The sequence below is a fragment of the Onychostruthus taczanowskii genome, unplaced genomic scaffold, assembly GCF_017590055.1.
Source record: "Onychostruthus taczanowskii isolate IOZ18803 unplaced genomic scaffold, ASM1759005v1 scaffold173, whole genome shotgun sequence".
NCBI classification, from domain to species: domain Eukaryota; kingdom Metazoa; phylum Chordata; class Aves; order Passeriformes; family Passeridae; genus Onychostruthus; species Onychostruthus taczanowskii.
In genome coordinates this window covers 554,986-576,318 of record NW_024498940.1, presented here as the reverse complement: position 1 = coordinate 576,318, position 21,333 = coordinate 554,986, and the positions used below count along the sequence as shown (strand labels likewise).

Genomic DNA, 21,333 nt, shown 5'->3' with positions numbered 1-21,333 from the left:
AGCATTTTCTTTATAAACTGAAACTGGAGGGAAGTAACAAAACATTCTGGGGGGGTGTGCTAAGAGCTGTCTGTAATACCATGCATGCAGTTTCCTGGTATCAAACTCTTGCTGGGGTGTTGATGAAAACAAACAAATGCACACAATGTGTTTGTTTTATAAAAATAATGGTTGTATTTTTTATAAGTTATATTTATTAATAAAAATTTTTTGCATTATGATTATTGTTGTTGTTAATTTATGTTGTGGAGTCACAGGCTCTTTTGCAGTCAAATCAGATAAAGTATAGAAAATCCAGTAGATATATTGCTGTTCCCAGTGTGAATAGTTTTCTTTTGCTAAATGGCTTTTACATACTAGCCTTTCCAGTAATTAAGGGAGAATCTCAGAATACATCTCACAGAAATGTTTTTCTCATACACTTTTAAATAATTAATCTTTTTAATTCCAGGTGTCTTGTTGAGAAAAGTTTTCACAAAAAACCTCCAAATTTTCCAAGACTCTTTTTGTGATCTGCACTAAATATGTGTATACATCTGGAAGAAGCAAAAATGTAGAAATTGGAGGGTCTCTTCTGTGCTGAGTCAATGCTTTATAGCAGTAATTGCTTGTACTGCATTTAGAAGTGGTATCTTGAATACCAAGAGTGTTAAAAAATATAACTAATGATTATTTTGTAAAGTGTTAATAAATATTTAATACAAACATTTATTTGATCTGCAGAAATTTACTTGAGTGCTTCCTCGATGCTTCGAAACTGAAAGAAGCGAAAGAGTTTTCATCTACTGCAGCAGTCTTTATTAAGGAAAAGGTTCCAGATAAATACTCTCAAATATTTTCTTTAATGGTAATGATGAAAAATATTTTAAATTCCCATTAAGACAGGAGCTCTCTCTACATTTCATAAGATCATAGTTATAATTGTTATATAAGATGTTTTCTTTGTTTAAATTTTCGTGATCTACTAAACAATTCAGTAGATATCTAAGATTTTCATGACTTGTATATTTTTGATACTATAAACTAAAGAGCTCCCTACTGCTCCTTGTTCTTTTGACACATCATAATATAATGGGGATAACTGTGGCTAACCCTAAAAATTCTGTTTGGGATTAATTACTATTGAAAGAGAAGGTGTAGTGAGAGCAATTTAACCTGACTTATGGCACTGAGGGCATATTTAGTATCTGTTTAGTATTTCCCATGCCGATTCAGCTTCAGTGATTCAGCTTGTACCCTTTAAATAATTCTGAAAGTTGGAGGATATGTCAATAGTTCACATTTCTTGCATGCCCTTAATTTAGGAAATAAGAGGTTGAAGACAAATGTGGCAAAAGCAGAAAGAGGCAAATAAAACTCTGAAGTTGTGTGCAAGCATATTTTCTTTCATTCTACTACACTGTCTGTTGTCTTTTTCTGTCTATCCCCCAATCACTGCATTCCAAAAGTGTATGTTTATGTTACAAATTTCTCTAACATTTGAATTAAGAGAACCAATATGCAGCACTCTAGAGGTGTGATAATAATGAAGCAATCACCCTGGGGCAAGCTTGAAATTGCTTTTGTATTTTGACAAGAATTATTGAGCAGAGTCTTTTGACAATGTCCTTAAAGAGAAGAATGAAGTAGTTCTAAAACTGTGCTTGGGCTACAGAAGTATGGTCCAAGCTACTGAGTGCTTTAGTAGCAGCATACTGGAGTCCTGCAAAACTTAGTGTTCCAGTACAGCTTAAGTAATCAGTTTTGATAGGTGTGGGCAGTCAGTGTGAAAGTCAAAAGAAATGATCTGCACACTATTAATGCATAACTCTACAGCTAAATTGAAGTAACTGTAGTTTACTGTAATGTCTTAATAATATTTTCCCCCTGCCTGTAATCTATAGGTACAGATAAAATTTAATTGTCTCAGCAATTATGAACTTATTTCAGAATGAATTCTACCACATGGTGTTAAAAATGCATTAATTAGGATTCTAACTCAGAAGGTAGTTCCACATTTATATTTCTGCTAATAGTTCTGATCCTGACTCTTGGAAGGTCAGTATAGCTCTAGTGGGTGATCTTTCTATTATCTATGCAGAACAACATAGATTATTATAGTAGCCACATTGCCTTCAAAGTCCATGAAAACAGTCAACATACCTGCTTTATTTTAGCCCTGGTGAGTGTTGGTCCTTTGCTAATTTAATCAAATAATAATTAAATTGTTATTTCATAGGTGTATCACAAACTAATGGATATTTCCCAGGTAGAGAAGGAGATACAAAATTCCATCCATCTTTCAGTTATTTATAAAATGCAGATGTTAAAGTTGTAAGTATGAAAATGTATCCTTTCACTTTCACTTTGATGCTGCATATTACCGAGGTAGGATCAGGTCCAGGGATCCCATATGCTTGTAGAAAAAAGTGAGCTGCAGAGTTTAATTCCTCAAAAGGAAAATCATAATGACAGTTTGGGTAGTAACAGTCAGGTCTGTCTAAACAGCCTTATCAAAAAAGTGAGCTAGTTCTTTGGGAATGTAGGGATTAGTGTGTTGTACAGATATTGCCAGGAGAAAGAATTTAGGAGTCTGAAAGACATTTTAATATCAAATGGACTCCAGTTCCATCCCCATGCTGTGTACAAGAAAGCAAAGATGAAGTGGGGAAATCACCTAAAATACAATGTACAAATCATGGAGCATAATGCTTTTTAAATTCTTTAATTTTTAAAGGTATAAGAAAAATTTGAAAACTAGACTTCATAGCAGAATCTCATGTAATTTTTTCAGTGTCTCAAGATTTCCCCGTTTTAAAAATACTGATTCTTTTCTTAGTAGCAGTGGATTAATTTATACTGACATTATGGGAAAGGAGTCTTGCACAACTTTTTTTTTTCTTCTGGAATAAAATTTAGTGTCTGAAATATTAATTCACTTACTGAAGTTAGATTTTATTGACTTTTTTTTTCTTGCTATTTCAATATCCAGGTAGCCCACTGATACCGTGGATTAAGAGCCATCCATTCTGAAGTTAGGAGAGTTATTTCAAATTTTTAATGCAATAACATTTCTCACGAAACATTATGACCCATCTCCTCATATGTTGCAGGCAGTGGGACACAAATGTATTTCCAAGTGATGCCACCGCAAATCTGAATTCTTTATATGTGCTTTTGAAACAATATGATGTACCTCCAGCATCTGTTCTCAGTGTGAAGTGAGTTTTATTTGTCATAGTCCTCTGGAAACTGATGATGAAGCTGATCCTGCTTCCATTGAATTCTGTCAAAATTCCTGATGACCTTGCAGAGATTGAACTCTTACTTAGTTGTTTGTGTTGTGTTAACACACAGGTCATCTTAAAAAAGGACAAAATCCTATTAAGCTTTATGACAGAACCCAAGATTAAATATCTTTTTCCATACAGCTGTTTGTATAACATGATTAAATCTTTCCGTAATAATTTCTTGTTGATAAAAGGAGATTTTTAGAAGGTCTTAAAATTGACATGTACTTTTCAGACTGTAGTTAATTTTTACTTTTCCTGGGACTCTTCCCAACTCTTCAGAATAAGTTTGAAAGACTAAACTGACCACTATTCCAGTAGTTACAGCTGTTACATATGGAAGTAATACTACATTTTTACTTGTTAAGGTAAACACTCTTTGACAATATGCAGATATCTCACCACTTCTCCTGTTCCAGACAGTACACGATGCTCATCTGGTTATTTACAGACGTCCAAACAGTTAGAGCATAGTCTCCATCTCTGTGTCTGTGTTCTTAGTTCCTGGGTAGCAGACTGATGATTTAACTGCTTTGTGTGCCAATTCACTGAATTGTGTTTCCAAAATTTTCTGCAATCTGAAGTTTCTTACTTCACCATGTGTGTGCTTCATGCATTTCATTCTGTATTTCTTGTCTTCTTCAGGGACTGTTTGTGCAGACTGCATAGGAGTATGCTAATTATCTTCCATAAACAGATTAACATTTTTCATGTAGCCAACTTTGAACTCTTTATTTTTTCCTTGTTAACTGTGAGCATTACTAGTATAATTATAATAATGATAGTTACAATAATATTTAACATGATAGTAATTCCTCTAATGGTTATATGACTTTAAGGTTTTCAGACACATTGCACAGTTACTTTCAAAGAGTGTTTTTTAAATTCTGTGGAAGAGCAATATCAAAATCTCTGAAAGGTTTTTTGTTTGGTTTTTTTTTTCTTTTTGTATTTTTGAAGGATTCCTTTGATTCTGGAATTAGCTCATTTTTCTCTGAAAGTAAACTGCACTGAGCTTGCAGCTCATTGTATACTTGATTTGAAGAGCGCTCCAATTACTGTAAGTTTTAATTATGTGGGTTTGGAATATTTTTACATACACCCCCACGCTCCCACACCCTTTTTGTGTTTACAATTTAAAAATAGTACTAGTGGTTCTGCAGTATTCTGTCCATCTGTATATTGTTTATATATTCAATGATATAAATAATTATTGTGATACTTGATCTATTCCTAACCTAGAGAAGTAGATGCAAGGTCAGAAAGTAGGCTGTGGGTGGACTAGGGTGATTAGCAGTACAGTTTATTTTGTCAAATATTAACTGTAAATTTTTGCTATGTTTTTAAAATGTTACCTGTGCAAGAGTTTGATAGAAGTTAAATTCCAATTTATATTATAATTATCCCACTTAGAGTTACTCATAAAATTTAACTTATCCTCACAGAATTGTTTTTTTTAATTCCAGGTGTCTGATTCAGGGACATTATTCTGAACATTTCCTGAAAGTCTAAAATCATATACAAATCCATAGCATTCTGCTGGAAGATGTGCTTAAATCCCCTAGATCAAAAATTTACAAGGATTTAGTCTAAGTATTTCTGTAGACAGTAGTGGGAAATATCTGTGTGTGGCAGCAATAGAGAAACTTGGTTTCTATTTCCACATTCTCCATTGGAGTTAATGTGTTTTTAAGTGACCATCTTCTGATTGCCCAGCATCATTTGACAGTGATTTCTTGTTATAGTAGAGTAAAGGAAATCTATGTCAAAATAGTCAAATAATTATAATCATCAATTTTCATAATCATAATGAATTAGGAATGGAGAGGCTGTCTAAATTTCCTTACTACACCAATTTAACCCAAATACAGCATAACTTAGGTATTTCTATTATCCATACATATAATTCATATGATTTAGTAGTCAGCTCTTTCCTAAGCCGTTAATACTCTAACCTCATTTTTCACTTAAAAGTTTCACTGCCCATCAAGCTGAATCCTTTCTGTCTTGACTCACGCCTGTTTATTCCAAGCATGTACCTTTTTAATAACGTTAATGAGTAAATGGAAGAGGGCAGATTTAAGTCAGATATTGTGAAAATATTATTGCTTGTGATAGCGGAGAGGCCCTGGCACAGGTTGCCCGGAAATGCTGTGCCTGCTCCATCCCTGGAAGTGTTCAAGGTCAGGTTGGACAGGGTTTGGGGCATATTGGGACAGTGGAAGGTGTTCCTGCCCATAGCAGGGTGTTGGAACTGGATGGGGTTTAAGGCTTCTTCCAACCCAAACAATTCTGTGATTCTATGATTCTATTAGAACTGAAATAAAACCCCTATATAGGAGGAATCAGGTGTACATGGCTTTTCTTACTGCAAATTCTGGCAATGAACAGCTTAAATGTTATTTTGCATCCTCCAGTAAGTAACAAGTGACTGCAGTTCAAACAACAAATTCTATTCCCTTTGTGCCATTGCAGTTAACTGGCTAGTATAGTGGGATTTTCAGTAGGAAAGTACAGTGCTGTGTTACTGTAATTGCATGAGTTTAACCTTTATGGTATTTCTTTTTAATTTTGGAAATTAGCATTTTGTATATTAATACTTTGTAGTATCAAGGGAAACTTATTGAGATAGAATGTCTGGAATGTGAATACGAAATGAAGAAAGATGGCACTGAAATTGTGACTTATACCAAAGGAATTGTTGAGGTACATTCTTTAACTTTGAGAAAAAAGTAAAAGTTTTAATTTTTTAAATGTGGAATATTGCATTTGACTCTGTGTCTTAATTACATTATACTGGTAAGGAATTCTTTTAACCCTCATACTCTTTTCAATTGGACTTCCAATAAGGGAATGGAGAAAAATAAACCACAGTTGTGTGTTGCTCCCTTAAGTCTTGTGTCTGACCGTAAAGATTCATAATATATTGCTTTCCAAGAGCAAAGATGGCAGCATTGAGGCATGTTTTCATATTTTGCCTTTATAGGACCTCTTCTCATGGAATATCTTGGGTTGGAAAGGACCACTAGGGATCATTGAGTCCATCTCAACTGTGATTGCATGTTATGGTCAATCTCACACAAATTCTTATGTCAGAGAAATGTGGATCATTCCTGACAAATTGTCACACTAGGAAGGATTTTCTTGAATTTCTGTGGTTGGTTGGCTCAGTTGTAATTCAGACCATCAAAGTTAGAAACCCAAATATCAATATTATCAATGGTATCAGAGAGATACCTATAATGAGCAGTTTAGACTGGCTGTTAGAGTCACCTTAATTTCCTGCAGTGGGAAGCAGGAATATATTTAATGGAAATTGGTAGTGCAAAGACTTACTCCTGTCTAGGGCTGTTACCATTCTGGAGTTCAGAAATTCCACTCATCTTTTGGAAAAAACCCTCTTGTTAATTCTTATGAATTCTCCATAATGTGAAGCACTGCTAATACTAAAATGTAAAAAGGTATTTAGGTATTTCTAACTTTAAGTGTACGGTGTATGCAGTTGGAGAGGGATTTTGTTTGATTTTTTCCTGATTTTTCTTTTTTTTTTACTTTCATAGCCTCTAAAAATAACATAATAAATGACAAGTCTGTTACTGTAGATAACATTGGCTTCTGGATTTAATAAGAACCAAGTTTAGTTGACAGTATGTCAAATTCCATTCATAATATTTCTTTTTTTCCTCTTTTGTACTGCATCAGTAGCTGAATATGAAAAAAAAAAAAACCAAAATGGCTAAACCTTCTGAATTCGCAAGTATTCACATTTAACAATTTTTGTTTATCACAAGAATGGGGAGTAGCTGACAGACTTCTGCCAGAAATATGTGATAGCAGCCTGGAGCACCTAAAAGAAATACTCCTTCGTTACAGATGCCTGTTTGGAAAAAAAAAAAAAAAAAAAAAAAAGGAATTATTAAGAAAAAAGTTTCCAAAGTTTGCTGACTGCTTTCTACTGAAAACAGTCCTAAGATTAATATTTGGAGTAACATGTAAGAAATTCCATTTATTAATGCATTAGTGCTAATTAATTTTTCATGTATGTAGGCTCAGCTGAAATTGATCAAAAATCTCGAATTAACATTAAAACGTGCAGTTCAGTTGGGAGATCCTGGTGTGATTCAGGTTGTTTGTGCAACCCAGTGGAATCTGTGCTTATCACTGCTACAACACAATTTGCATCAACGTGTGCGAAAGCCATTGATCTCAGTTGCTGATGTCCTTGAAGAGATTGACAGGTAATTTTCAATGCTGTGTAGTTTTTTGAAAGGTCTCAAAGCATCAAACTCATTTAAAAGCTCAAGTTCTTTGATATTAGGTGTCTTTGAAAACTTTCCCCTAGCTTGTAATAAATCTGTGTCTGCATGTTGCATACATTTCCCTGTTAATTATTTAAATGTAGGTTCCTTTCAGGCACAATCTTACACTGTTTAATGACCTGTAACAAATATTGAAATATTTTAGGAATTTTAAAACACTCTAATTAATCAAAATTATGTGAGAAAATTCCAAAGCTGCAGTATATGTGTTGGACTGTGGTCTAGATTCTTGTGTTAACATCACTTTTGTTGGTTACAAAAATAAAATTCAAAAAATTGCTTCTGAAAAAACATAATGGCTTCTATATTACATGTCAAAAAAAAGACTCTTCTTGCAAGATACTATTTTTTGTATCTTTGGTGATACTCCTTTTTAATTAAAAAACTTAGTGTATTAAGAAAACTTTTTTTTTTGAGGTATATTCTTCTCTTTGCTATTATGCTATACTTAACCTTAAGCACCTAAATATTTTCACATTTTTGTTAACTTGACTTGAGAAGTAAACATTACTATTTGTTGTGTGGTTAAGTTTGGACCTATGCATCGCCTGACTGTTAAGAGCAGAGATCAGATCCTTTTCAGTAGAGCGAGTCACAATTGACACAATCTGCCATTTGAGCAGGACAGTAGGTGGTTTCTCCTGCATGTATTGCAGAGGAAGGTGAGGAATCTAGTTTCAGTGTTTTAAATTTTTTTTTCAGTTGCATAAAGAGTGGATATACGCATGCATGAAAGCACTATATTGTATTACTGTGCTGCTATTCTGTTTCCATATAGAGAATTCAAGATCAGCATAGGCAACTTTGAAATGTTAGTAATGGCAATTTTCTACTGAAATACTGCAAGGAGATTTTGGAGAGATTAGGCTTTGAGGGTTTATCACGTGTGTATATTCTTAATAATCTGGCAGGCTCAGCCTCAATTCTGATGTGGTACTGTTTCTAGAGACTGAATGAAGTAATTTCTGTCTATTAATTTGCCTGTCTTAATTTTTGGTTTGATTGCAGCATTAATTATGGCTGCTTTGGTCCACAGGAAAAGGGTGGTACTTGCTCAGTCAGGCTGGCTCTGCTGTGGACATACATTAGTTCTATGGCATGATATTTGATAGGCTTGAAAACCTTTCTTCTCTCTCTTTTTCATAACATTGCTTTAATTTATCTGGTTTTTTGTTATTCTTACTGAAATATTCAGTAGTAGCATGTAGAGCTCTGAGCTGTCACGAGCAGCTTCCCGGGGCAGGTGATGGGTAGGGAGCCTGGAGAGCATGCAGTTTTTGGTGAAGATATGCTGGCTTCATAGAGTTCTGTCTACAACACCTGGGTAGAGACCATACTTAGAGTGAACATGTATGCCTGGGGTGAGCCACATCTTTAAAAGAGCTGAGCAAATATGACCAGGGCTAGAGTTTCAGGAGTATTAGCATCTACTTAAATGTTAGGAGCAGAGAGTGAACTTTTGACAAACATTATAGTTTCTCTGTCAGTTAAGTATTTTTGAAAACCTCTTCACCTGATTTGCACACCTAAGCAGCACTGGAAAAGAGTTCTATAGATATGTAAAGACCAGTTAGTCCACAAGATGTGTTGCTTTCTCTTGCAGGGTCAGTGAAAGTAATATTCAGTAAAATTTTCTTATTAATTTCAGTTAAAAAGGCATAGTGAAAATGAAAGCAACAAGTCAGTTAAAAAGAGAATATAAATTTTAATACTACAGTCACTTTTAATTATTGAGTTTCACTTTCGGGTGAGTTTTAGGTCTAGGAATTTTAGTGTGCCTTGTTTTAACAGTTTACACTTAAATTTGTAATCCTTAGCACGTTGATTTTGTTGCGTTGTCAAGTTCATATGGAAATAGCTCGTATTGAAGAAGATGGGGATAGACTAGAGGCTGCTCTGGAACATTTGCAAAAAGCTATGCACCTGAACTGTGGGCAGTATCAAGAACATCTAAGACTGAGTTTTAACCGCCTTCGTTTGAGTGCTATGCTGTACGAGTCACCTGAGCATCTAGAGGATCAGGCGGTAATGCTGATTGAACAGGTGAGTATGGAGAATGAAGTCTGTAGCTGGAATAGGCTTGCTTATTAGATTCCAGCAGAGGAGAGACAGCTGTTTAGTAGAACTGCGTATTAGTAGAGCCAGCATCAGTTTGTTTTCAGCAAACTGTCTTTGCTTTGTTGCCTTGAAGTGGTTGTGCTGCTTCACAGTCTGAAGATCATAATAAAGGACTTTTTTCCCAATTCTTTCAAAGCTTATTTCTTGGGAAAGGTAGGGAGTTGTTAACTAGCAGAAATATCAGAAAAAAAAAATAGCTGTTGCCAATAGTTAGGATTTCAGGATTTCATTGCATGAAACACTTTCATGTAATGAGAAGCACAGTGTCCAAATTGCTAAACGTCCTAGCTGGCTATGAGATAAAGCATTATCACGTGGCTGCCACTAAATAATATACTCTATAGTCACAATGTGGGCATTGTCAAGGGTTACTGCATCTAATTCTGTTGTGCTGCCTTAGCACCTGAACAAAAATCATACTGGCAACTGATTGTTTTCCTGGTTTAAATGCTTTTCCATACAAGCTTACTCAGTTTATATGTTGCTTTAGAAAACCCCACCTCCTCTAACTTTAGTTAGTTCTTAGCAGACCAGGATTATAAAATTTTTTAGCAATTCCTAGCATACTGGATATGTTACTGTTGGTTGTAAATAAATTCTGTTCTTTGTTTGAAAAGGTGTAACATAATGTCAGGTTATATACTGAGGAATATACTCCAAAGATTCATGAGAAGCAGAAACGGCACTTTGTATTAAATTATTTGTGGTGTAATCATGTGAATATCAACAAAAGTTCCACAGTCACTTTCAATGACAGTCATGCTGTTGAATGATGTGTAAGATACCTAAAGATACACAATCCCTATGGGTATTTTTTGGTAGTTGCAAGTTATGTGATGTGTATTCTGTTGTGTTCAGTAAATAAGGTCTAGCTGGAATATAAAATGAACCTTATAACAAGTTCTTTTCTTTATGCAGGCTAAAAGGGGAAATCAAAAGGATAACATGAGGAAAAAGAGATCACTTCTGGTAAATGCAGGTCTTGCATTAGCTCCTGACACATTTCAAAGAGTCCTTGACAGTGAAAATGAAGCTAAAGGTAAAGTATGTGCCTGTGACTTAAAGTTACTAACTTTTCTTTGCACACTCTTAAAGGCTGGATGTAGCATCTAGGGGCAACGTATAGGGGATATTGCAATACAGATGAAGTGATAGTTCTGCTGAATTCTGTGCCAGACTTCCTATTATTTTCACTAGGGATAAAAAAGGTGTATGGTGATACTGGAAAATTTGTTGATTTCCCCTCCAAATTCCTCTGAATCCTACTGTTGTGCTGTATTGTGCTTTAAGTAGTTCTATTTTCACTATGTACAATTCCTGAATGTTTTTAACGAAGATCATTTTTAAGTGGTGTTTTCAGAAATTTCACCCAATAATACCCAGTGTTAATTACACTGGGTATTCTTTCTATATTGTAATTGTCTTTCTCTTCTAAGATCTTGCCTTTGAGAGCTCTAGTTTTGCACAGAAATTTAGGTGTGAATTCATTATTTACTTTCTAAAACTTGGAACATAAATGGACACATTCCTCATGCCCCAAACAGAAAAACAAAATCAGTTTGTGATTATACAGCCTCTGGTTGAGAAAGAGTGCGTAGGGAACAGACTTTCCAGACAATCCAACAGATTGCTTAAACTGTTTTGTACTATGTTGGCAATAAAGCAAGTATATGTATGTGACTAATTTTACTAACTTAGAGTAAAACCAGTGTACTCCTGCAGTAGAGATTATGTTGGAGGAAGGGAATGATACAGACAGAGTCCTGTTGCTTCCAGAGCAGCCTGTGTGTGCTGTGGGACACCATGCAGCTCGCTCATGCTGTCTGTTCAGCCAGGACACAAAGTTCACCTTGCATATCCCCATTTCAAACTTGATCAACTAATCACTTACAAGCCAGGGTCATATTTACAGATCACCTATTCCACTCTGTGCAGTCCTTTTAAGAATGTGAAAACTATGTTGCTGGAAAACATTTTCATAGATTATTCAAAGTGATAAAATTTATTGTATTTGTGAAATGAAGAGAATTAAAATAATGGACATCTCCTTGCTGTTAAATTTTAACTTGAGAGCTGTACAATTACTTTTGAAGTTCCTCTGAGAATAAATCTGAGCACACATTAGCCTTCCAGGTGGAGTCTTTAAAATGAGCAAGATTATTACAACATTGAAGTTATTACAAAACTTCTTTTGATATAATATTTATCAAATTTTGTTCTGAAAACTTTCAGTTGTTTCTTAGGCTGTCATCCAAGCAGTGAGTTTTTGCTTTTTCTATGGCTTAAGTTGCCCCAAGCTGAACACGTGTATTGAAGGAGTAAGAAAATATATATGCAAATTTATTATATTAAATGTACATAGGACAGAACATCAGACTTATATGGTTATTTTTTCATTTCAGTTGCATTAAAAAACTTTCTGTTTTCAGAATGAGTGTGTACTTTGCATATTACATGGTTCATTTGCTCTTGAATGAACCTAACTAGAACACTACATATCCTGTCAGAAAAGAAGTGTATTTGAGATATCTGGATACTAAATAAGCATAGATCAATTTTGAATGGGACAACTGTATTTCAAGATACAGGAAAAAACCAAAATAGATGTTGATAGAGTACATGATTTTATGTTGATTGATTGGATTGGGGAAAGCTTGAAGAAATGAGAAAAGGGCTGGATTTTGAGTGTTTCAGCAAGGAATTATGGATCTAATTCCTTGCAGTTCTTCTGGATTTTAAAATTTCTAATATATAAAAACTACCATTAATTTTTATTTCTTTACCAAGTTTTCTCAGGTAAAAGTAATAGTCAAATAAGCTACCTCTGTGCCAAAGCCCAACATCATACTAAAAGTGTGGAGAAAGTTGATGAACATTTGAAACACTTAAGAAATGGAAATGACAGAGAAAGGTAATTGCTACAGACCTGAAGTGTCTCTTTCATATTTTGTAGAAGTCTTTAAGAGGAAAGGTTCTGTCTCAGCGGTTTTTAGTGGGTGGTACCTTGTAAGAAGTTGAATGTTTCAGCCTCTGGCAACGTATTGAAGCGTGTGTGTAATTTCTTGTCCGGAAAGCTCTATTACATTTCCATGCTATGCAGGATTGTATTCTTTCCCTGTTTCTATCGTGTTCTCTCACATGCTCACTTAAACTCACCTGTTCTATTGATATGAGCCCAACTTACAGAGGGATACATGGATAAGGCTTGTACTTGATGAAGAATTGATACTTGCAAGTGTCTTTTTAAGTCCTTGTACCTAAAAAGCACAGGATGTGCTACAACTTTTTTGGTAAAAAAATTAAGTAGTTCATTCTGAGAGTCAGACTAATCTGTAGAAAAAATGACAGGTTTAATTTTGACTATTTATATATCCTTTTGTCATTCTTTAGTTAAAAGGATGTGTCTACCTTTTTGCTGCACTAAAAATTCCTCTGCTGAAAATTAAAGCAGACTTTGCATATTACATGGTTCATTTGCTCTTGAATGAACCTAACTAGAACACTACATATCCTGTCAGAAAAGAAGTGTATTTGAGATATCTGGATACTAAATAAGCATAGATCAATTTTGAATGGGACAACTGTATTTCAAGATACAGGAAAAAACCAAAATAGATGTTGATAGAGTACATGATTTTATGTTGATTGATTGGATTGGGGAAAGCTTGAAGAAATGAGAAAAGGGCTGGATTTTGAGTGTTTCAGCAAGGAATTATGGATCTAATTCCTTGCAGTTCTTCTGGATTTTAAAATTTCTAATATATAAAAACTACCATTAATTTTTATTTCTTTACCAAGTTTTCTCAGGTAAAAGTAATAGTCAAATAAGCTACCTCTGTGCCAAAGCCCAACATCATACTAAAAGTGTGGAGAAAGTTGATGAACATTTGAAACACTTAAGAAATGGAAATGACAGAGAAAGGTAATTGCTACAGACCTGAAGTGTCTCTTTAATATTTTGTAGAAGTCTTTAAGAGGAAAGGTTCTGTCTCAGTGGTTTTTAGTGGGTGGTACCTTGTAAGAAGTTGAATGTTTCAGCCTCTGGCAACGTATTGAAGCGTGTGTGTAATTTCTTGTCCGGAAAGCTCTATTACATTTCCATGCTATGCAGGATTGTATTCTTTCCCTGTTTCTATCGTGTTCTCTCACATGCTCACTTAAACTCACCTGTTCTATTGATATGAGCCCAACTTACAGAGGGATACATGGATAAGGCTTGTACTTGATGAAGAATTGATACTTGCAAGTGTCTTTTTAAGTCCTTGTACCTAAAAAGCACAGGATGTGCTACAACTTTTTTGGTAAAAAAATTAAGTAGTTCATTCTGAGAGTCAGAAAGACTAATCTGTAGAAAAATGACAGGTTTAATTTTGACTATTTATATATCCTTTTGTCATTCTTTAGTTAAAAGGGTGTGTCTACCTTTTTGCTGCACTAAAAATTCCTCTGCTGAAAATTAAAGCAGTTTCTAAAAGATTCTAAATCCAAACTTGTTTTCAAGACTTATTTTTAAATTCTCAACATTAGTTTGGAAATATTTAGTTTACTTTATGAGATAGAAATGAGGGTTGTCGCACATGTTTTGAAACTTTAGTAGAACTATAATCCAAGAGAAGAATTCTGTCTCTTGGAATGCTGAAGACATTATTTTTAGTAGATAAAATAATAGTGTTGCCTTTGCTACTGACAAGAAGTCTTCAATTTATTAATTTTGATTCGATGTAATTTTTTTTCCTGATGGCCATCATTATTGACATGATAATTTTTGTCAGTCCTGAACTGCGGAACCTAATCCTGCTTATTAACTAATTTTATTTATGCTTTTTCTTGGGTAGAATTATACTTTGGGCAGATTTGGCAAAAGTTGCATGTAAACAGGAAGTGTGGGATGTCTGCCGTGCAGCATGTAGATTTTGCCTCTTGTATGATGATATTTTGTTTCGGGAGGTAACAAAGCACAAAGCAAGTAAGTGACAAATAATTTTCAATGTTGTAAGGAACTTTTTAATAATTTATTTAAGTTACTAAAAGGAATCAGACAATATTGTTTTCTTTCCTCCCATTCCCAAAGTTCCCTGAGTTTCTTTTCTGGCACTGCATGTTGGCATACATGGAATATTCTTTCTACTTCTAAATCTAGAAATCAGACATTACATTTTTTTGTAGAAGCCATACTCTGCTATTAGAAATATTTCACCAGTGCTGTGGAGAAGCACTTCTATGAAACACATCTACCTGTCTTAACAACACAGGCGAATGGTCATCTAGGTCCATATCATTCATGCCTGATGGAGCTGTAGAAAAATGGGTTGTAAGTCACTTAGTATGATGCTCTCGTGTTAACGTTTTTTGCCCTTTAATCCCCTATTAGTGAGCGGTTCCTCTGAGGTATCCAACATTGTATCTTATTCCTTGAGGGTCTGCTGGAAACCTAGCACACGTTAAGAGTTTTTAACTTGGGGAAAAGCACTTTCAAATCACTCTCTGCTTACTGGCTTTTAAAAAAGTTGGCTTTGTCAGGGAATTTGTAAAACTCACATTTAAGAATAGATGAAATAGTTTTTCTTTTCACTAGCCAAAGTTAATTGAACCTATTCCACTTTTTTTTCAAGGTCCACTTAAAATAGCACATCAGTTTCCTGGTTTTCTTTCACAAGTTTTGTATCTTCAGACTAGCCATGTTTAGTCTTTTGTCTTCTTTCCAAACAAAATAAGGAAAAAATAAGTACACTTACCAGAAACGGAAGGCAACCATGTGCCAAAACCATCATGAATAGAAAGTGGTGTGTTATTAGAAACTTTGTGTTTATATTAAAACAATCTTAATCTTTTCTCTTCATTATTAACTAAAGAAAAAAAATGCTGTTTTTACTCTTTACAAACATGTGCATTACCAGAAAGTCAATCCAGTCCATGATTCAAATGCACAAAGACTTTAGCCTCTGCATAATAATCCAGTTCTATGCTCCACTTCCATTTATGGAATAAAATTGAAGTAGAGGCCATGGAGTCTATTCACACTGAAATTTCAGTATGCATACTATGACTGGAGCAAGTTCTTTGCTGCAAATATTGAAGATTATAAATTAATTAAAATGCAGCAAAATCACAGGTAAGAAATGTCTCAATACTGCTTGGGAACAGGTTTTGAGTGCAATAAATCGTAATAATGTAAAAGTTACTTGAAATAGTTAAAAATCTTTTCTTGCTAACTATTCCATGTGAATTTAAGAATATCTAGGGATTTGTAAATTTAAAAATGAAGATGATGATTTGCATGGAAATAATAATGGGTTTATTTATTTTTAGCACAAAGAACAAAGAAGAACACAGCTAGTGCAACTATGATGATTGATGATCAAGGTGACAGCTCATCAGGAGAATCATTGCTGCCTGCTAAATCCTTTTCTTTTGAAGCAGATTTACTCAGAATACTAGCAGAAATAAGATTTATTAATGCAGAGGTAAATAAATTACACAAGCGTCATTCATATTGGTTTCGTTTTGTTTTATATACAAATCTTGAAGCACTGGAATTTTGAGTTATTTTCTATCTTCCTAGGAAGTAAAGGAAGTGTTTCATGAAGCAACCTTATCAAAATACTGTGTGAAAGTAACTGTAGCAATAGTTTTATTGCAGGTGCTGATAACACTACAAGAGATTCTACTGTAAATTTTTTACATCTGACATTACATTTCTGGATCCTTGAAGTTCCAGCATGATTGAAAAACTTACGTATATAAATGATGGGTTTTTCTCCATGTAATTATTTAGTAAAATTAGCTGTAGACAATTTTAAGCTTATGAAGTACTGACCATTGTACTTGATATACTTGTACATGCCTGTACAGCATTTGAAAAAACATTTTGGTTTTATTTTAATTTTTGAAGAGGTAACAGCACTATTATGAAGTAATAGTCTGTTTTTACAATGATAACCTGGGCAGACAATTTATTTCTCTGTGTCTTTTCAGGCAACTGTTCATTTATTGAGGTTGCAGGGAGTCAAACTGAATGATCATGCTGTACCTCCAGAGGCAACATACCAGTGTCGTCCAGGATATCTTCCTGATGGTGATCCAGAATGGAAAACATACAGGTACTTTTTTGTAATACATATCAAGGAACTCTTAATAGATCATTATTATGGGGCACCCATGATAAGTGCAAAAACTGTTACTGTTTACAGTAACATTACTGTTTCTCCTTAGTAAAATTGTCACCAGATTCTTCATTTTTGTGGGTAGTCATGGGAAACGGGAAAAAGATCTAAAAAATAGTTTGAGATATTTTTTCTTAGGTTTCCTTTCATTCTGGAGTGTGGATTTTTCATTTAACATTTATTTCTCTGAAACTAGAAGCTAGTGTTCCCAGCTGAAAAATAATTAAATTGTTGTACATTGACACTTAGAGAATTAAATTCTGTATTTAAAAATATGTTTCCTGAAATCAAAAAGCACTTTTTGTCTTGCTTTATAGCTCCTATACATACAATGATTTCATAGTACTGAATGCATACGATGCATTTTTCCAGTTTGCAAATCTAGTGTGCTCCATCCAATCAACTGAAATGAATTTGGGAGAATAGAATATAGCAAGTACTCTTTTTTACTAGTCTGACATGATTATTTCTTATGAAGGAGAAGAAGGAGGAGAGAGATTTCTGAAGATGATGCTTAGACTCTCTGCTGTTCACATTCATAGTAATACCAGCTTTATTGTTACAGTGGTCATGTCCTGCGAGATCAGGATGGCAGAGTGTCCCTAGGTCTGTTCATTAAATCTGAAAATTAAGTAAAGTTTCTCACACTGATTGCAAATGTTCAGTAGAACGGGAAAAAATATAAACCGATCATGGCCAAGGGGCAAAGAAGATGAGAACTCTGTTCCAAAATTTGCTACTAGCTATTTTTGAGTTTACCTAATTAGATTAAAAACCCATAGGAAGAAAAGGACTTTGGTCTGGTACTGTGCCCTGTACCACTGTTGACATTGTTGACCCGTTGTCAGTTTGTGCTTTTGACTTTATGGCTTTGGAACCATGGCAATTCTGTATGATCATTCAAGACTGTATTTTTAGTATCGTTTTTTCAAAGTAATAGTACATTTTGATAATTAACAAAGAAAATAAATTTATTGAAAGAAAGTTATTGCATAGACTGTGAAAAAAATGTTATTCTATTTAAAATGATTACAGCATTTCAAAGTACCTAGAAATGTCTTTAAGTACAAGAACAGATGCAGTTTTGAGTAAAAAAGATGAGTCCTTAACTCTCAGATGGCATGCCTCACCTATGTCTATATTCAGCTAGAGCTTGACATGGTTATTTGATTTCTAGCACTGATGGGTGGATTCACACACGCATCTAAAAAACCCGAACGTGTGGATGAAATGTGAATCATAAACACTGCTTTTTAATATAATAGCATTTGAATGTCAGAGATTACACATTTTATGTTGATACCACTTCCTTTTCTGGACCATCTTCTCATTGAAGCGAAATATAAGTCAGTGGATGAGAACTTAATAAATGCAACTGAAAAGTAATTAAATTTCTGTTCTTGTTGGTAGTACTGCATATTTAACCTTACGATAGAATTCCTTCTAGTGTTGAAGTTTTGGAGTAACATCTTCTTTATACTAATTTTGTAGTTTATGGATAGACAACTTATCTCGGTATGCTATGGAAAACTTCCAACGTGCAGCTGAAATAGGAGAAGAATTGAATGAAGCCTGGATTGTTCACAATGCTGTGGTGTACATCTTAAATTATAACAGACATGTGATTTCTTCAGGAAGACAGAAGGACATTATTGAGTATCTGCAGACTCTTCTTGGAGCCATCAAGGCTGTTGGGCATGATGGGTAAATTGAGATGTTTGGATATGAACATACTCTTTTTTTTCTAAAACACAGAAAATATTATTGCAAACATTGAAAGTCACTTTGTGCTGTGACATATTTATTGCTGGCTTTCATTGGCAGTGAAAGAGCCTTGGTATAAATAGAGTAGCTCTGGAGATAAATTGTGAAAATTAAGTGTTAATCCTTTCTGTTTGTTCATTGTTACTATGCACTGTAAGCCATGCTAACTTTAGACCAATAAATATTGCTTTCTCTTCAATGTGGAATAGCAACATGTGCATAGAAAATAGCATTTTGTTAAGTTAGTCAGAAAATCGGGAAAATTCTCTGAGACTCTGAATTTGCACAACAGCTCAAAATGCATTTGCTTGCTGTCAGTTCTCTGAACTTGAATAATTTTGGAAATATAGTTCATTGCAAATAATTCTAACCAGCTTAAGGTGATTACTACTGGTTCTGAAATATGAGAAAATAGAAAACAAAAGAAATAAAGGGAATGTGCTCATTAGTAGACCATGAAAAGGGGAACATGGATTCCACAGTGGTTTAGAGAAATCCTGTTCTGCAGTAAATGCAATGAGGAGAATGATCAACCATTGTGGAATAGATACTCTAGATACATAATCAGTTTTTGACATTGTATCTATGGGACAAATTCCTGGATATTTTGGAACTTCGTTGGGAGTGACCTCACCAGGAGGTAGAGTAACAACCAGCAGCAAAGGAGTTTCTTTTAACAGTACTGGGGAATAAACCTAAAATTTCAGTTTGTGCAGACTGGTAATACCTGCTTATTAATTCTGATACTTATATCAGTATGTACTACCAATAATCTCATAGATATAGTTAGGTTCATGTTTTCTCAAAAAAAAAAAAAAAAAACAAACCAAAAAACCCCCAAAAATTTCCGCTTGGCAGTGGATTGGCATGATAACCATAAAAAATAAAAAAACCAAAAAAACAAACAAAAAAACCAAAAAACCCCCATAAATTTCCACTTGGCGGTGGATTGGCATGATAACCATAAAAAACGTGAAGGGCTTATGATACTTTTTAAGTAAATGGTTGCTCTTTTCATATGAGAAAAAGAAAATGAGTGAGAAAAATTGGTGTTATCTGAAAATTGATTCTGGGTTTTGTAGTTTTAATCATTAAACTGCTTTACCAGCTGGCAGGTTTTTTTGGGTAATATCCATAATTTTGCTTTCTATGAAAAAACTAGATTTTCACGTAATGCTTACTTCTTGAAATAAATAACTTTATTCCTCCCTTTTATTTTGATCTGATGCAGTATGCATTTCTGATTTTTTATTTTCTTCTACAGAAGTACTGAAATTTTACTGATGTTATGTAATGCTTTGGCTCGAGGCCTAATTATTTCTTGGATTCCAAAGCCCAAACCTGCTGAGAAGATAGAAGATGCAGCAGCAGAGAGTAGCAGTAAAGCTGCAACAAAGAAACAGGAAAAAGCAAACACCATCCAGTCTTTTTCAGTAGATCCTAGTGGATTTCCTGACATCAAAGCTGCCTTAGAGGTGCAGACCCCTGATTTTTTGTAGTCTCTTTCATTCTGCTGTCATATATTACAGTAGAATGCATTCCTATAAATTCAAGAGTAGAAGTTCTTTTTAAAAAAGCTACCTTCTTTTACAATTTCTGTCACCACAAATCCTCCCCGGATGCACATTGGAGCTCCTTACCAACTTGGGGCTGAGGACTGTAACTTCTATTTGCCTTGGGTTGACTTAAAGGAGATGTTGTTAGGCTTAGGCATGTGCAATAATCTAAAAATAACTAATGGATAGCATGTTCCATGCAAGAAACTTTCCACATTCTCCTGTATTTCACTTTTTTTTTTTTTTGCTCTTCTTGGTGTTTAGGTTTGTGAATTTGCCCTAAATGCAATGACTGGAGCCATACCTAATGAAAACATTTCTATTGCTGCACAACAACAGATCATTGCTACCTGGGTGAAAGCAAAGCAGTTAAATCAGCAGCAGATCAGACATCAGCATGGGACTCGGGAGGAGGTATGATTTCTCTGAAATCCTGCATAGTGTTGAAACTTTACAAAGAAAAGTTAAATTCATCAATTCATTTAATAATGACTGAAATTATCAAGGTACATTTTCTTCTGTATATTTGATCATAATGTAAAAATAAATTATGTCTGTAGCTCAATACGGAACACAGCAAATTTTTCACATTGGGTATAGCAGTGAGTCTGCATTTCTTAACTCTTCCTTATGCTGTTAGCTGCCATGGTGATGTTTGTCATATGATGACTGTTGAGCAAAATTGATTTTGAATACACAAATGTAAAATAATAAAATGGCTGCATTAAAAGTGTTAAGAAAAATCAGCTATATTAATGTCAACATTTACTATGGCCTCTTTATATATGTATACATTATAAACCTGGTAAGCTGGAAAGAAATACTTAATTCTTATATTTTTATTTTATAGTGTCCATAAAACTGGAAACCCTCAGTGGCATATGAAATTTGCCTTCATTGTATTGTTGATGTGGGTTTTTAGTGTTGAAACTAGTAGTTCAGAGTCCACAGTGTTAATTAAAAATATATAAATACAAAAAACAACTATTTTAAGGACACAGTAGAGAGCAGGAATTGCTTAGAGCAAACTGAGGTTTTCAAACATTATTATTATTAGCAGTAGTAGTATTTTGTCATCTCAATTAATGTCCTTAATAATATTAACTTGCAAAAAAACCAATCTCTGAATGTGAATTTTTTATTT

At 34.2% G+C, this 21,333-nt stretch overlaps 1 protein-coding gene across 1 annotated transcript in view; it reads left to right on the top strand.

Annotated features, from left to right (window-relative positions):
• The window catches only part of CFAP46 (cilia and flagella associated protein 46), a 67,502-nt gene that overhangs the window by 5,697 nt on the left and 40,472 nt on the right, over positions 1 to 21,333 (top strand). The window contains exons 6-20 of the mRNA XM_041400169.1: positions 724 to 847; positions 2,219 to 2,313; positions 3,093 to 3,200; positions 4,230 to 4,329; positions 5,877 to 5,975; positions 7,317 to 7,507; positions 9,406 to 9,631; positions 10,625 to 10,745; positions 12,494 to 12,617; positions 14,542 to 14,676; positions 16,023 to 16,170; positions 16,682 to 16,806; positions 18,361 to 18,573; positions 19,898 to 20,108; positions 20,454 to 20,603. Of these exons, the coding sequence (XP_041256103.1) occupies positions 724 to 847; positions 2,219 to 2,313; positions 3,093 to 3,200; positions 4,230 to 4,329; positions 5,877 to 5,975; positions 7,317 to 7,507; positions 9,406 to 9,631; positions 10,625 to 10,745; positions 12,494 to 12,617; positions 14,542 to 14,676; positions 16,023 to 16,170; positions 16,682 to 16,806; positions 18,361 to 18,573; positions 19,898 to 20,108; positions 20,454 to 20,603 (2,170 nt within the window). The remainder of the gene's footprint in view (positions 1 to 723; positions 848 to 2,218; positions 2,314 to 3,092; positions 3,201 to 4,229; positions 4,330 to 5,876; positions 5,976 to 7,316; positions 7,508 to 9,405; positions 9,632 to 10,624; positions 10,746 to 12,493; positions 12,618 to 14,541; positions 14,677 to 16,022; positions 16,171 to 16,681; positions 16,807 to 18,360; positions 18,574 to 19,897; positions 20,109 to 20,453; positions 20,604 to 21,333) is intronic.